Source organism: Carassius gibelio, chromosome B1 (assembly GCF_023724105.1).
Source record: "Carassius gibelio isolate Cgi1373 ecotype wild population from Czech Republic chromosome B1, carGib1.2-hapl.c, whole genome shotgun sequence".
Lineage (NCBI taxonomy): Eukaryota > Metazoa > Chordata > Actinopteri > Cypriniformes > Cyprinidae > Carassius > Carassius gibelio.
In genome coordinates this window covers 31,013,818-31,031,656 of record NC_068396.1, presented here as the reverse complement: position 1 = coordinate 31,031,656, position 17,839 = coordinate 31,013,818, and the positions used below count along the sequence as shown (strand labels likewise).

General features: G+C 35.5%; 1 protein-coding gene across 7 annotated transcripts in view; it reads right to left on the bottom strand.

Moving 5' to 3' along the window:
* LOC127949237 (type II inositol 3,4-bisphosphate 4-phosphatase) overlaps positions 1-17,839 on the bottom strand; it is a 145,197-nt gene that overhangs the window by 26,051 nt on the left and 101,307 nt on the right. For 5 of the 7 annotated variants that reach the window (XM_052546271.1, XM_052546276.1, XM_052546273.1 and 2 more), the window contains 4 exons: positions 17,172-17,284; positions 5,494-5,677; positions 2,282-2,542; positions 384-522 (listed from right to left, as the gene is read on the bottom strand). In XM_052546271.1, the coding sequence (XP_052402231.1) occupies positions 384-522; positions 2,282-2,542; positions 5,494-5,677; positions 17,172-17,284 (697 nt within the window). The remainder of the gene's footprint in view (positions 1-383; positions 523-2,281; positions 2,543-5,493; positions 5,678-17,171; positions 17,285-17,839) is intronic. The other 2 variants (XM_052546272.1, XM_052546277.1) reach the window with 1 other exon arrangement.

The following is a 17,839-nucleotide window of genomic DNA, read 5'->3' as shown; positions in this document are numbered from 1 at the left end:
TTAGGCTTAATTAATGCATTCAAATACTTTTAATAATGCATCGTATATAAAGGCTTCAAATAAAGTGTTACCCAAAATTCAAATAATAAATCAAATGCCTTTCAAATGCTCATAATGGGGAGCGTTAAGTGTAACAAAAATCTATAATTTTCGTAATTAATCCAGGGCAACAGCATAATTAATTCAGTCCAAAACATTTTCATAGTCTATGCCTCACCATAAAAGGAAATGAAATCACCTTCAGGCAGTTCATTGATCATTCAAGCAGCCGTTTGGCATTTTTGATGTATTATTTGAGCCTTTAAGTATTTGGTTGATTGCAGCTGCAGTCTAGAGTTTGAATTGATCATCTGAGTGTTTGTGTTCAGTGTAGTTTGTCGTACCAGGACTGTGTGAGGTGATGACGTCTGCCAGCGTGTGTGCGGGCGCTGATTCCTGGTTGTTGTTGTCTTGCTCCTGTAGTTTATCCACCAGAGCGATGACGCAGTTCAGACTCTTGGCCACACTGACCCAGACCCTGTCCTGGAAGAGCCAGAGCAAACCTTAACAGACTTTAAGGGTTCCTTTATTTTAGGGTTCATTTAGATGTAGTCTGACTGAAGCTGTGTTCGACTCCTTTCCAGAAGTTTCTCCAACAACCTAAAGAAGATGTTTCTGTCCGCCTGTTTTGGGCTTCTTATTACAGAATCTTCCTTTCTTAAAACTTAAATTAAGAGCTAGACAAGTTCAACAGAATGTATATAGCTCCTAATTGAAATTCAGTATGGTTTCTAAGTCAGGATGTTTCTGTAATACGGCTCCTGATCTCATTAAAACCACTGCAGAAGCTGCACACACACACACATGCGTGCGCACACACACAATTCAACTTCAGCTCTGGTTTAATATGCAGAAATATTATCTTTAGCACCAAAAGATAAGACGGTCTCCCCATGCGTTACATTTAAAGCTAAAGGAGGAGGAAAACAAGCGAGCAGGTTTGAGACCGAAAGAGAGTGTGTTTGCTCTTTCTATTTTATTGCACCTTTTTATGGAGAGAGAGACAATAAAATGACTTCTCATAATATTTAATTAAGCACTTACTGGTTACTCCTATGACATTTATGCAAATGTATGAAAGCAGCACTTCTATTGGCTGACAGAGTAAAAAACTACATGAACAAACAATTCTGACAGGAAAAACGACAATATACTTCTGCTATGAATACTGTGAAAATTGATCATCTTAATGTCGAGCAAACATCGGGCATGGCTTCTCCTTCCCTCCTGTGAGCGGCGCTCAAGGACATGCAAGATATTTGGCTATTGATTAGAGATGTCTAATCCTCTCCTGTTAGCCACAGTTATGACACACACACACACACACACACACACACACACACACACACACACGCAATTGCAAGCTTATATCTTGCCATTTTGACGTTATAACAGGCAACTGCATGGTTATGTCTCACAATTCTGTGAAAAGTCAGGTATGAACTCAAACAAAAAGTCTGAATTGCAAGACAAAGATGCAATTGTGAGAAAAAAACGAGAAGGGTATCTCACAGTTTTGAGTTTATATCCCATGAATTTGACTTTGTACAAAACACTGTGTTAATAGCTCACAATTCTGTAAGAAAAGAAGTCAGAAAGGCAAGATATAAACTCGCAACTGTGAGGAGTAAGTCTGAATTGTGAGAAATAAAGTCAGAGTTGCAAGATCTTGCAATACTGACCTTGTAACTCGCTACGACGAGCTTATATCTCACAACTGAGAATTGCAAGAAGCAGTCCAGCAGTTCAAATTGGGAGATAAAAAGTCAAAAATTACCCTTATTTTTTATTCAATGGCAGAAGAAACAGAAAAACCAAAGAATACTTGTTTTCTTTCAGACTGTAAATCTGAGGATATCTAGCATGTTTAGATATTTGGAGCTGATTTAAGAACATTGTTTCCATTCATCACGTGTTTATTACTACTTGTGCACACTGCACATTTCTTAACATTAATCCCAAAATGTGTTTTAATGCCACTGTTGATGAGGATTGTGTAATCTTTGTATAATATCAGTCTTTAAATGCTAAATATTTAAAGTGTACCAGAAGTTTAACTTTAGCACAATCAAATATGCTTCAGTATGTCTTTAGTTGGACTTCAGGAATACTTCCGCACAATTAAAGTGTGTTAAGAACAAGATTAGTTCTAGATTAGCCATATCAGGTTTTAGGAGATGAATCCAGTATTGTGCACCCCTACTCCTGATGATGCATGATTTCTGTGAAGGGAAGCACTTGCCCATTCCTCCTCGTCGTACTCTTTGTGGTGCGGGATGGAGTCGGAGCGGACGGGAGACGCTTGGCTTTCTCTCTGTGGTGTCTGGGAGTCGTCCAGATTGTTGCAGACGCTGTGTGGCTTCGGGGCGGCGCTGGGGTGTGGATCGGGGCTGGACCGAGCGGAGCCCTGACTCTTGCTGACGTATCCGGGACGGGCGGCGTGCAGCGCCAGGAGAGCACTCTTCACCAACTCATCCTTCAGAGCGTGAACAAACTGCTTCGTCTGCAGACAGACAGAGGAGAGCCAGCGTTTAATAACCAACATTTCATTCAAATACAGCGCAGCAGAAGACCCTGTGATGAAGATTAAAGGGGAGGACGAGACATGCATCAGAAAACTAATAAACAGACCGAGATAGAAATGCAGAAGAAAGAGTGAGAAGAATTAGAGACACGGAAGACACGCCGGTTCTTCTTCAACAACAACATATGATTTGTGCGAATATTTGCAGTACGACCTCATTCATATTCGTAGGTACTTGTACATATGTATAGATTTGTGTGTTTGGAGAAACTGTCAGAGTATGCAATGTCCAAAAGTCTGATTTCACAGTGAAAACCTCATCACGAGACTCGAGAATAAATCATGATACACTGGATTTATAAATGAAATCAAGATGAGACCAATGAAAGAAAATACTGTTTTCATGGTCAGATTTTAATTTATTTATTTGTGACTTACTTTTCAAATGCTTTAAAATTGATAATCCGAGTCTAATATAATCCAGTGGGCCGTACAGTTGCCCATCCCTGGTATAATAAATAATCATAAATATCATTCTTACATCTGTTCATTTAGAGAAATATGGCTTACAATTAAGAGTTTTTATAAGTTTGAAAGAGTTTGAACGTTGAATGAAATAAAAATAAAAATAAAATAATAATCGAATAAATAAATATAATCATTTTGATATAATTATTTCAAATTACTTTGTAATAATTAAATAAATAAAAGTTCTGAAAGATTTTGAATCAATAAACTGCTGTTTGGTCAACATGATAGGTAAAAAAAAATTTATAAATAAAATAGCAAATAAAAAAACAGATTTTTTTTACAGTTGTGTTTTGGTTAATATGATAACAGATTCTGAATCAACAGTTACAGCTTCTGTTTGGTTAAAATTACAGTTATAAAAAATAAAAATAAATGAATAAAATAAAATAAAATAAAATAAAATAAATAAAAAGTCATAGCCCTAGATTTTTTGCTGTCTGTATAAAATAAAATAAAATAAAATAAAATAAAAGTCATAGCCCTAGATGTTTTTCTATCTGTATAAAATAAAATAAAATAAAATAAAATAAAATAAAATAAAATAAAATAAAATAAAATAAAAATCACAGCCCTAGATGCTGTGCTTGCTGTATTGTATACGTTAAATCAAATAAAATAAAACTAGTGACAGCTGTAGACGGTGTGCTTGTAGTGTTGTACACAAGTCTAATGCGACATCACCAGGCGTCCACACAAACAGAGGCTGAGGTGGAGATCTCAATCAGCAGAAGCGTGTGATCACGCGGCAGTCGTCCTACTGCTAATCAAGGAGGTGAAGAGCAGCGCCAGAGAGAATCAAACAATGAAGGAGGATGATTGCTGATATTCTGCTGTGGCAGAAACAATCTCTGTGTCACCGATTGCACACTGACGGCAGCAGATGTAATTCATTAATTACACACATAAAACACCAAGGCCTCCAACACCAGACACTCTGCCCGGTGGCTTCTGTCGGCTCTGGCAGAGGGGAACGTGACAGACCCAACAGCCTTCATGTTTCCAAACTGACCAGTTTCAGGCCGAGACTCTGTGCGTTTGTTGATGTGAAATCTGGTGCTGTCTACAGAAACACAGAGCAGAGTCACTGCTGTACCGATTCACCATGCAATTCATTTCAGTGATGTATTTTAATGGTTTGGTGTAATGGTTTTTGTCATGGTACCATGGTAATACCATGGTATTATCATTTGACACGGTACAAGCACAGTGCTGTTGTCTGGTTTCTCTCAGTGATTCAGCAGAAGCATGTGGAGCTTGTGCGTCTGGAGAAATGGAGTGTGACAGTAGCGTATTTCATTAGCAGAGATATTTGCCCTTAAAGCATGAACATTTGCAGGACTATTACCAGACGCACTCTTCTGCCTCATTTTACATTTATGCTCCCAAACCACCGTCTTGAAGATTAATACTTTCTTTAAAATTTGAAACTTTATGCAATCCCAGATTGACTCGGGTATTCAAGGACACTGGCTAAAATTGCCTCTCGAATAAAGATTATTTTTTTTGGATGAGTCATAGTAATACCATAATGAATGCTTGATTACACCTCATGTCCAGTTATTATGAAAAACAAAAAACATAAAAAATAAAATAAAATAAAATAAATACTAAATATATTCAAGGACATTGGCTAAAATAGCCTTTCGAAAAAAGATTTTCAAGTTTTTTTTTTAAATGAGTCATATTAATACTAAGTCCAGTTATTACCTTAAATTATTCTATATATTTTTATTTTATTTTTTATAATACTTATTTTGTTTGTTTGATTGTTTATTTCAAGGACACTGGCAAAATCATCTTTTAAGAGTGTTTTGATGATTCATAATAATACCATAATAAATCTTTACCTACACCTCATGTCCAGCTATTACATTAAAAAAAATACTTTTGTATAATAAATACATAAATAAATAAACAAACAAATCAACGAATGAAAAAAGATCTAATAATGTCTATTACTATATATTTTAACATTTTAATAAAATATTAAATATAATAATAATAATAATAATTTCAGAATGGATCCTCACCTACACCTAACGTCTAGTTATTGTCTTGGAATTAAATTAAATTAAATTAAATTAAATTAAAGGTTTTTAATGAGTCATAATACTTTTTTTTTTATCTTGGGGAAAAGAAAATAAATATCCATATATAAATTTAGATTTTGGGTCAGTGTGATTTCTTTTCTCAAATTTTCATGTTTTTGAAATAAGTCTCATTTTTTTTATAAAATTAAAATTTTCTTAGAATTATCTTATTATTAGGTTGCACCACGTTTTTGTGGAAATGGTGAGGCACTTTCTTCATGAATCTCTGAAGAAGAGCATGTATTTGAAACAGAAATCTTTGCTAGCATCTGTCCCATCTGATGAATGGCAAGCGTCTGCAGGCCTCACCTTCTCCTCCAGGCTCTTGAGGACGTCCCGGAGAGGCTGGATGGGGCTCTGCTGGGCCGTCTGGAGCAGCTGGTCGGCCAGCGCAGAGATGTGCGGCTGCAGCTGGGACACCACACACAGGATCTCACGGGCCTTGGCCGTCTGCTCTGGAGGATAGTAAATGCACTGATACGCCGTGCTGTGGCTGGAGGACGTCATCCAGCAGCCAGAGAGACAACAGAAACAGAGACACAGAATAAATAACAGAGCGTCGTCTTCCTCATCATCAGACAGCTGTGATTACAGCTCTGTGCAGACAAAATATACCTAACAAACCCAGCCGAGCCAATTCCAGTCCCTGCGTGAACATCACGGCCCGTGTTTCATCTGAGCAGCCAGGAGAAATTACTGTTTTTTAAGGGATCATATCATGCATTTTTAGCAGATCATTGTTTTCCCCTGATGGCCACTTACACAGTTTGCATCTAAAAAAAAGTCATCATTTGTTTTGTTTTTTGTTTTACCCTCTCGGTGACCCTGTGGATATTTGTATAGATGAACTTAGTCTGCAAATAAGACAATGCACTGTGAACGATGAACGATGAACGATGCCAAAACGTCTTTTAATAGTGTCTTGCACCAATATGATAAAAAAAAGTACTAAAATAAATCATTTTATTATATTATTTAAATATTATTATGTATTATTTATTTAAAATAATATAATTATACTTTTATGATAAAATAATGAATTATCACGTACAAAATAAAACATGTTAATATTAAAACATATGATTTAAACTATTGTTACATACTATTTATTTTAAATAATACAATTGTATGCAATTATAAAATAATGTTTTAGAATTAATATTTATTAGTAAATATATTTACAAATTTACTAAGATACATTTTACACAACTTCACTTAATTATACAATTAGAACATTTTAGATGTATTATTTATATTATATAATTTGTTAAAATATGAATTATATTTGTAAACATTTATACATTCATGTAATTATTTAAATAAATTACACATATTTCATCACTTTTGATTACATAATTATAATATTTTTGATTTATTATTTATATGTATTATATATGTATTATATATATATATAGAGAGAGAGAGAGAGTTAATTATTATTTAATTTTTTATATATATTTATAAAATATTTTAGATTTATTTAAAATGTAACATTTTACTTAATTTTATTTAAACTAACTGATTCTTACTTCTAAATGGTAAGCCCTCTTATATATATTTATCTAAATATAAAACAATATTAATAATATATACGTATATAAAATGTGCTTAAACAGCTTCGAAAACACAGTGTACAGATGCTTGTGAATCCTTTGAGGTTGGTATAACACTGAATTCATGCATTTAATACAGCAGCTTGATTTTTGTGTGTGTGTGTGTGTTTACAACAAATTAGATCAATTAAACATGTTTAACAGCATTACAGCATTTAACACGATTAACACCAAATTGCCTAATTTGATATTATAAGCATAATTCTACGAAGCCGTTCTGAACTAACACACACTCACAGGCCCCGTTTCAATTATAATCACACTTATTGTGCTCTTATGATAACTAAATTCAGCCATACAAATGACTTTACTCTTATTAGTCCCATCCGGATTTCATCTATGGCAAATTTGCCATTCCAAAAGTCATTATTTCAATATTTCTCCATCATTTACTCATTAATGAGAGCCCTGGTGCGTGTATTAAACTCAATCATCTGCACAGCCACTAAAGTTGCAACCATTCCAGTTTTCTCTAAATGTGTAGACGTGAATGATAAGTGCTTGTTAATGTTAGAAAAGGCCTCTGGCCACTTGAGCGTCCAATTCATGTCCACTTATAATGGCAGTGGTGAGACTTCATCAAATACACCGAACAGTTATGGGGAAAGGGACGACACATAATGACGAGCCGCTGTGGTCTGTGAGTTTGTTTGTGATGCTGGAGATTAGAGACAGATCCTAGATCAGCGTATCGGCCGAGACACACAGAGACCAGGCCCATGGCTTCAGATAATTAGCTCTCGGGAGGATCGCTAACCACCGCGGCTCTGAGCAAATACAAGGACTTGCTTAAAGAGAGCAGACGCACAACAAAGACAGAGAAATATATGAGGGGACATCAATAACTCTAGCCAATGGACTCATTTAGCAGGTCTGCAATGACGAAACACTGCAGAGACCGGGTTAAAAAGTCAAACTGATGCTTTATGTACTAAAAGTAATGACACAACTTCACTAACATAGATACATTCACACTTGGAGAAAGGACGAAATGCATCATTATTGAGATGGCCAGAATGTAACTAAAGGCTTTTAAACATTGTTGGAGCAGTTGAAGCGCCTTGGATCTTTCTTTTGTAATAAGCACATTCTCATTTTCCAACAAGTATCTGTGTGAAGCCTGATCTGATTTAATACAGAGAATCATTAGTACAGACTGAACCCGTTTGGTCAAAGTTTGAATGGTTCGGTAAAAAAAAAGTAGATCCTCTGATTCATTCAATTAATCTGTTAATTGTATTCACAAATAGTCTGAATCAATTCGCTCATTTGAAAAAGACTAAGATAAAAAAATTTATTTACCAGTTAATTTGAGTCATCATGGAATACTGTAGTGCTTACAATTAAAGGCTGTTTGGTTCAATCAAACTGATTTGTTTAAATCAATTCTATGAATCGGTTTTAAAAAGGTTTTGCTGATTAATTTGAGTCATCAATCAAAGTGTTCATAAGTTGTTTTTGTTTTTTTTTAGAAAATTTGTTAATTCAGATAGTTCATTTCAATGAGTTGGTTCAAAAAAGATTCACTTAATAGATTCCAAAAAAATAGATTCCTTTATCGATGTTTTGAAAAGTCACTGAACTTTCTGTTTTAACGATTCACTTTGTTCATTCCACTTTGAACTCTCCATCTTAGTGATTCAGTTCATTCATTCAACTCTCCATCTTAGTGATTCAGTTCATTCATTCAACTCTCCATTTTAGTGATTCAGTTCATTCATTCAACTCTCCATCTTAGTGATTCAGTTCATTCATTCAACTCTCCATCTTAGTGATTCAGTTCATTCATTCAACTCTCCATCTTAGTGATTCAGTTCATTCATTCAACTCTCCATCTTAGTGATTCAGTTCATTCATTCAACTCTCCATCTTAGTGATTCAGTTCATTCATTCAACTCTCCATCTTAGTGATTCAGTACATTCATTCAACTCTCTATCTTAGTGATTCAGTTCATTCATTTCAATCTGGTTTAAATCAGATCTACCAAATCATTTGAGTCAACTCAACAGTGTTCGAAAACACCAATTCTAAAGGTTGTTTTAATGAACTGATTCATTCAGACAATTTGTTTCAATGAATGGATTAAAAATAGATTCACAGATTTGTTTACCACTCAACAGTGATTTTACTATTATTATTATTTTTTTGAATGATCCGTTTTAGCGATTCATTTCCTTTGGACAATCATCACTCAAAAGTGTTTCACAAATTTTAATTAAATTCAATTTGTTTCAATCAAATATATTCATCCAGAAAGTAAATTTCAATGAACTGGTTCCAAAATAGACTCAGATTTATTATTCTTTTTTTTTCATTAAATATGATTTGGAAAAGTCAGTTTAATCTGTAGGGTTTAATGATTCAGTTCGCTCATACAGTTCATTATAACAATCTGTTTTCTGATTCACAGATTCATTTGAATCACTCAAAGTAATGCACCCAGTGTGTCATTTTAATATTTTGGTGGCACAATACATTTTTTAATACAATGCATAAATATACATTAAAAACATTGAGTTCCTCACTGTTTTGTGCCATTTTAGTAATTAACTTGTGTACTTTGCTGCAGTATGTTAAACTGAGTAGTTGTACAGTAATACAGATCATCTCTGATACTGATGAAACAAACCATTAGCAGCAGTGTCCTAAAACCAAGCAAAGGAAAGGCAGAAGGAGTGTGGTGTTTATTAGGAGGTGATTGACAGGAATCACTTCCCCCTAATGCCACCTGCGACCCGGTGCCACAGCTAATGATTCGTCTGCCGCACACCTCAGGAGAACCAGAGCTGATCTCATCTGAAGAGCTTCTTTATCAAGCCAGGTTCAGGAAAACAGCATTTGTGCCGTGAAGACTAGCAGTAGAGAGAAGCACCTGACTCACTGATCACAAACCCTCCAGACTTTGCTCCCAATCTCAAACACCACACACAACCTGTGCAGGTCTGGGCATTTTCATCTACAGACTCTCCAGAAGTAGATGGCAAACTGAAACTGAGGCAGAGACAATACTCAGGGAGATACGGTACAGCAAACAGCATTAGCATAGTACTCGGATTCATTTCAGCCAGTCAGTTTGTTCATCTAGTTCATTTTAATCAACCAGTTCAAAAGAATGAATCACCAGTCAGTTCTTATACAAAACAATTTTTTAAATACTTTCTAATCTCAGAAAGTAAAAAAAAAAAGGAGGAAATATTAGTGGTGGGCAACGATTAATCACGATTAATTGCATCCAAAATTAAAGTTTTTGTGTACATAATATTTATGTGTATGCTGTTTACATTTATTATGTATATTTAAACACACACACATACAGTATATATTTAGAAAATATTTACATGTATTTACAAGTATATATTTATATAAATATAATTTATATTATATATAAATATATTTAATATATAAGCATAACATGTTTTTCTTAAATATATACATGCATGTGTATGTGTGTGTGTGTATATATATATATATATATATATATATATATATATATATATATATATATATATATATATATATATATATATATATATATATATATATATATTTCACAATACACAATACACACATATATTATGTACACAAAAACTTTTATTTTGGATGCGATTAATCGTGATTAATCATTGCATATAAATTCAGAATTAGAAATTATGATTATAAATATATTTCATACAAATAAATTAATAAATTAATATACTTCTGTTTTTGAATGTGGTTTATATAATAAGATATTAAATAGTATTTCAAATGTATTGTTAAAATAAAATAAAAATATGTATATATTATATAATGAAATACAATATAATATTATTACAAAATAAATAACAAAATATAATTATATTAAAATATAAACAGATTTGTGTTATTAAGTTAGTGTTGCATGTAATATTTTTTTTACATACAAAATGACAAATTATTAAGATTATATGATTGTTAAAAACAGCAGTATTTTGATTTATTTATTTATTCTTATTATGCATGCAAATACAATATTGTTTTGTTTAATTTTATTAGTAAATGTTAATAAAAATTAAGTTAAATTTGACCCTTTTTTTAGAGGATTGATAAACTTATTGTTGTTGTGCTAAGCTTATTGCTTGGGCAGCTACAGAGTCAAAGTATCTTCAAAGAGTTGTCATTAAATTAAATATGTCTACTCCTGAGTCTATTAGCAATTACAGTAACAGTGTATTCTTCAAAAGGGTGCATAACTAGCCTAAAATAATCTACACCGCAGCATCAAACACACAGCATGGGGGACGTTTGGCCGCAGAACAGCAGGAAATATTCACTACCATAAACCTCATCCTCCACACACATCGGCAGATCTGTAAATGTGCTGTCTAGACGTTCACAAATGATCAATGGAACTTAAAGATGATGCTAATGAGAGGAAAGGAAACGCCAAGCCCTTCAGTGCAATCAGGTCCACGTCTCTGGTGAATCTCTAATCAAACGTACAAATAGAAAGGCAGAGAGAGAGATGTGTATTCCACAGGGTGAGAGTTTACACCAGGCCAGACATGGTCTGTTTCACAATTATATCAACAATACTCCATCGATGTTCCAGGAATACATCAATAATGCTCCAGTGATGTTGCAGGAACGTATTAATAATGTTCTTTTGATCTTCCATCGGAACTTCCATTGACGTTCCAGAAATATTTCAATAACATTCCATCAATGTTGTACAAAAATGTTTGAAATCAATAATGATTTATGGATTTTCTACAAATATATCAATAATATTCCTTTGATGTTCCACAAATATGATGTTCCAGGAATATATTAATAATGTTCCATCGATATTCCACAAATATGTCAATAACGTTCCATCAATGTTTCAGGAATATATCAATAACGTTCCATAGATGTTCTGTGAATATATAAATAATGTTCCACGAATTCATGAAAAAAAAGTTTCATGAATGTAAAAATTATGTTCTTCTGTGAAAATTTGAAGAACTATACCAAGATTTGAAAACTCTGAATAAACATTCTGTAATCTAGGCTGGAACAATTTTTGTTCATATCTTTGGGAAAACCCAGCCAGAACGCTAGCCAAATTTCTGAGAACGTTGCTGGGATGTAGTCAAAGTACACACTCAAATGCACCCATTCAAGCCATCTGGAAGGAGACGATTATCTTTGTGCAGCGAGCAAATCGACTGCTGAACGACAGAACATTCTAGTCATGCCGACACGCTCAAATTACAGGCAAATAAGACACTCGTGAAGTTAAAGAGAAATAACTGCTTGGGCTTGGAGGCGGCCTCAAGGAACCGGAGAAATGGATATTGATTGGCTTTCACACAGCGAGCCAATCAAAGCCATTGTAGCCACATATTACATCGGGCCGAGCGTCCACCCCTGACCTGATGGATCGGTCCAATCGCTCCCCGGCCGCCTTTCCTGCTTCGCTCTTCAGGCAGAAGAAAAGACAGATGGCTCTTTCATTTCACTCTCAGCTTCCTTTTTTCCCCAGCACCCTTTTTCCTGTCATTCATTAATAATGGCTAAGAATTGCGTCTGTCCTATTATTTGTCTTCTAATCAAAGAAAATGCTAAAAGGTTGCCTTCCAGGAAGGTCTGGGTGGATGCGTGAATGATTATGAGTGTGCTCACGAGGTCATCTACACAGAGTTTCTTGCAATCATTCACACACAAGTTCTGCTGCACTATTCATTCATTGTCACATGTCGTGTGAATGCACCTTTTATGTGTGAAGAGATATAAAAACAACCAAGCATGGAAGTATAGTTCACTCAAAATGCACATTTTGTTTTCATTTATTTACATTTGTGTCTTTCCAAAACATTTTCTTTAGTGGACCACAAATGTAAACATTTTGAAGAATGCATTTGGTTGCTTTTTTCCATGCAACTACAATGAATGAGAACTGGAACATTTAAGCCTTAAAATAGACTTAAATGACCATAAAGTTCACAAGACGTGTACACTATATTCCAAGCCTCTTGAAGTTTAACTGACATTCACTGACATTCATCTGTCTGACACAGCTCTGCTTAGCTGAATTGTGAATGATTCATTCTTTTGAATCAGATCTTTTCAATAAAATCAAATTAGTCAGTTAAAAAAAAACTGTCAAAATGAATTGGACTGATCTGGATTATGATATTTCTCACAAAAAGCTACGACTTCAGTAAACTTGGACCATGGTGCACAAGTCATATACATAATTTACTGAACTTTTTAGTGATTTTGTGGCCTTTGAAGCATAAAAGTCTTAGTCCTCATTCATTGTAATTGCATGTAAAAGTTCAGCTAGTGCAATCTTCAAAACACTTTCAATTGGGTATCCACAGATGAAAAAGTCACACGTTTGGAATGACACAAAGAAGAATTAATGATAACCATATGTTGCAATTATTTCTCTTTGGAGTGTTACAAGCTCTTGAGAAGTGCATAAGAAGATGAGTAAAGTTGCAAAGACTAAAGTCTCAAATCCCAAAAGATATGCTTTATAAAAGTTCAGTCTAGCACACCCCTCTTAAACACTTTGTTTAAACACGCCCCCACATGTCTACCCCACAATGTGGGAAGATTTGCATAACACTGCCCAAATGTTCATGCAAAGAAAGAAGCGTTGCTTTTATTCTTGCTGTTGCCGCCGGCACCATGTCGTGGAGTCGCTGTGTGTTTCGTTGTGAAAACGAAACGACTTTGTTTGCCCTTCCAAAACAGGACTAAAACAACTAGAAATCAGTGATTTTGTTGTTTTTACAACACTGTTTCAGAACAGTCCAACCCAAATGTTCAGATTTGGACTGAATCATGTGAGTATAGCCTATAATGCTAGTGTCTGTTTCTATAAAGTGGGGCAATTCCAACTTTGCAAGGAAAGTCTGGCTCTTCTGACTCATAGTCTGTAAGTACGTTTTCATATGTAAAGGATTTGCCACTAATGATTCAAAATGCGAGTTTTAACAGTGTAGAGTAGCGCTTGTTGTTTGACATTCCTCCGATCACAAATGCAGACATGGTTTTATTTTTACGCAGCGTGATATGCAACACAAGTCATTATAATCTGTAATTATGTCCCCACTGGATGAAACAAATATCTTGTTTGTAATGGGTTTTATATTATGGCAAGGGCCGTAACATTTCCGTCACACACTTGAGACAATCAACCAATCACAACGCACTGGATAGCTGGCCAATCAGAGCACACATAAACACATTTCATTACACCAAATACACAAAATAATGTTCTTTTCAGCAACATCATATGACCCCTTTAAACGTCCTCTTTTACAAACATCTTTAACTTTATATGCTAATTTAATACCGCACTGATTTAATGGAATTCTCTCTTTTTTTTTTTTTTATAAAACAACTATAGAAGGACTTCCTAGCTAGTGAGGCAGAGAAAGGGCAAATCTGAGCATGAAGTAAAACATTAGCCAAGTCAAAAAGGAAACAAAATGAGGTCCATATCAGGCTGGATTAATGTGCAGCGCCAACGCTCTTTCAGAAATTGATTTCTCTCCAGTAGAAACAGCAAATGTCCTTGCCTCGTATCAGTGGCGCTCCGCCGATAAATCTTTTCACCACTGGAGGCTGGAAACTTTTTGTAAAGATGTTCAATTTCTTTGTACTAGTATTCCTCTGTCGGTCTGGCTCAGTAACATAAAAATCCAGGCACTGTAAAAAAAATAATTGGACTTTGCTTGGTTTTTAATGAGTCTGTTCTCAGAGGGGTTGAAAGAAGAACATCTCAAATTATATGAAATGGACACATTGACACGACGGGCTTCGTGTCGACAAAATCACCCCCTAAGACTCGACTGCATCCACAAAAGCCAGCTGTGATCATTCACAACATACAAAAATAGAACTGAATACCAGAAACTTGTGAAGCTCTTTGTTGATGGAAATCACAAGAGGGATGAGATGACACGACATGCTCTTCCTTCTTCTTCAGAGAGCGGAGAATAGAAAACACTCGTAGCTGAAATGTTTGCTGTGACGGCAAGGACAGAGGAACTGTTTCAATGACTGCCAGGCTGCTAGAGTCAAGACACAGGCTTTCTAATTAAACATCTCTGCGAGGACAAACCGAACAGAAGATGGAGGAGGAGTGCGAGATGGACGACTGAGGCAGAAAGAGACGTTCACAATTCATTTGAGGGCAACAAACACGTCAGGAGAGACTCGGAGAGTCGTGCCAACAGGATCCAACTGGGAAAACATGCGACTCTGAAGTTATTAAAGTCATTAAGGACTCTAGAGAGAGAAACAACACTGTTACTGTATATTCCACCAACAATTTGGCACTAAACTTGTGGCTGAACGTGAACACTTATTACTCTTCATGACAGTACAATCATTGCACATTCCGACTTGTAAAGTGGTTTTGGCCTAAATTATATTTAAGCAAGACTTCTGCTAAAAAGGCTAAAAATACTACATAAAGGCATTGTAAAAAACCAAACGGCTCTCTCTCGTGAAGCCAACAAGAACTTAAACTGTAATTCGTCAACTGGCCGCTAGAGGCTGGCTGTAAAAGGGAGTCAATCCCATAGACTCCCCATGGTAAAATCACCATTAAAAACATGTTTACAGCCTGGTTCATAAAATGATTTGGGTCTATATAGCTAATTTTGCCCTTCGTGCAAAAGTCTTCGAGGGGAGTGAATTTTTTTGTATAACTCATCCGTTTAAATTCTATTAAGCCTTAAAGTTCTGCATAATTAAGGGCGTGGCTACTTGAGTGACCATCAAGCTAGGTGGGCGTGGCTTCAGCAACCAGCTCCCGCCTCTTCGCTGCCAAGATGGCGACGGTCGCTTCCGCCCACTTTCAGCTTCAAAAACACTCTTCGGAAGCCTACGGGTCACGTCACGGACACTACGTCCATGTTTTCATACAGTCTATGGAATAAACATGAAATCCTGAATAAAAGCCAGTAAATCCAGACTTTACTCAGCATCGATGTGGCAGAAAATCACAGCTCTGTTGGTTTCACGGATCAGTTTTCGCTATCGCTTTTCAACTGGAATCAAAGCTTGAGGAATTGTGAAATTAAAAATCCTCCATCATTCATAGAAAACAAATGGATTTGACTGGATTAACACATTGATCAATTGAAAGATATTTAATGAGGGAAAATATTTAGGCCTAAAGCAAAACAACGACAAAATAACAACATCAACTTTGAAAAGATGAAAATCTGCGTGCACGTTTCAGCTTCCGAATGATGTAACCTTCACACAGTTCCCTAGAAATACATCTAAACGTGCTACAGCTTATGCGGCTTATTTCTCTCCATCAAAATAATCAATTTACACATTCATTTGCCTCAGTGCAAGATATTGGGCCTGTTTAAACCTGGTCATTTAATGTGTTTTCGCTAAAACGGATATCTATCTGATTAAATCTGATATGATTATTCACTGATCTGATATCTCTCTGTTTAAAAGTTTATATTTACATGGATATAAATCAGATCTTCAATTTTCGTGCTATATTTAAATTTAAAAGAGTTCACGTCAACAAAATAAAAAAAATAAGCATTGCATTTTATTAGTTATCAGCTCATTTCAAGATCAAAGCCTGCAACATGAGAGTGTGCAGCATCAGCACTGAAAAGATAAGTTAATCACACTACTTTTAATGAAGATGGTTGCGTGTTGAGCGTTTGCATCTTATGTTCAGTTTCATTCGTGGCAGTTTGCGCGTCAGCTTGATGAAGAGATGCCCAGCAACTCGTCCTCGGCAATACGTGTTGCATCAGCGCTGTCATATCTGACTAAAATGTCATATAGCCTATAATATGTTCTCACACGTTTATTATTTCAACGTTTTGGGAGGAGGACAATTTGTAGATGGGGTTTGGAAAAAACTCCTGAAGTGGTTTGAGCGATTGGATTAATTTTCATCTCAAATGCGTTTCGGAGAACATTTACACCTGGTGTTTTCATGAGTGGATAGCTATCCGATCAGGATAAAACAAATGAAGTTACCAGGTGTAAACAGGCCCATTGAGACTAGCCACCATCAATATGTGCCACATTTACGTTGTTTTATAATGCTTTGGAGCCTGACAGCCTGTGGTCTCAAAATAATATTCTTCAGACATGGATGACAAGGATCGAATGAATTAAAAACAATCTCATTAAATGAAAAAACTCCTCGGTGGTGTCATGTTGACAAATTAATCTAGTATAAAATCGTATCCATGCAAAAGACAGAAATATTTCGCCACCTTTTCCATCGTTACAGCAGGATGCTGGTGTGTGTCTGATGCACAATCGGAGGCTTTCATGGTTTCATATACAGCTGTCAGAACATCTTTCTCCATCTCCAGTGCAAAGTAACCAGAAGAGACAGGTGTGAACATGTGGAGACTGACCTCTTCTTCTCAGATTCGTATTTGCTGAGCAGTTTCTGCAAGCCTCCGTTCTTGAAGCCTTGCGAATGGGCCGCCGGAGCTCCTACTGTGACCACATCATAGAAGGAATCTGCGGAGGAAACATCAACAAACATCCTTCAACAGGCCTCACAAATCACAAACAAGCCCACAGCACACGGTTTGCGTCTAGATTTCGTCTCGTTTTATGTGCTTCCTGTTGTTTGGTGAATTCATCCAAACACCTCCAGCTCTCTGAGGAACTGTGATACGTCTATTAAACAGGATTCAGTGTGGAACGACATGCTGTTTAGACATATGTAAACCTACGCAACACGTATCAAGTAAGGGAAGCACCTGAGCAACAGAATTAACACCACTGAATATTTCCAGTCATAATATGGAAAAGACAGAAAAACCAGTTATCACATAGTATTTACAGAATTCATATTACAATTGTGCGTGTAAAATACTTGTTTTTTGTAACTCTTCAAATGGCCTTTTCTTTCAAAACAAATCATGAAGCAAACAAACGTTATGAGATCCACTTAGATCTTGTTGCTTTGTTTTAAGGCCTATAACTATAGACTTATAAATAAATATAAACGCTCGCTTAGAGCCTTAATGTGCTGTGGTGAAGAATATTAATAAATATCACAACCTCCTGACAT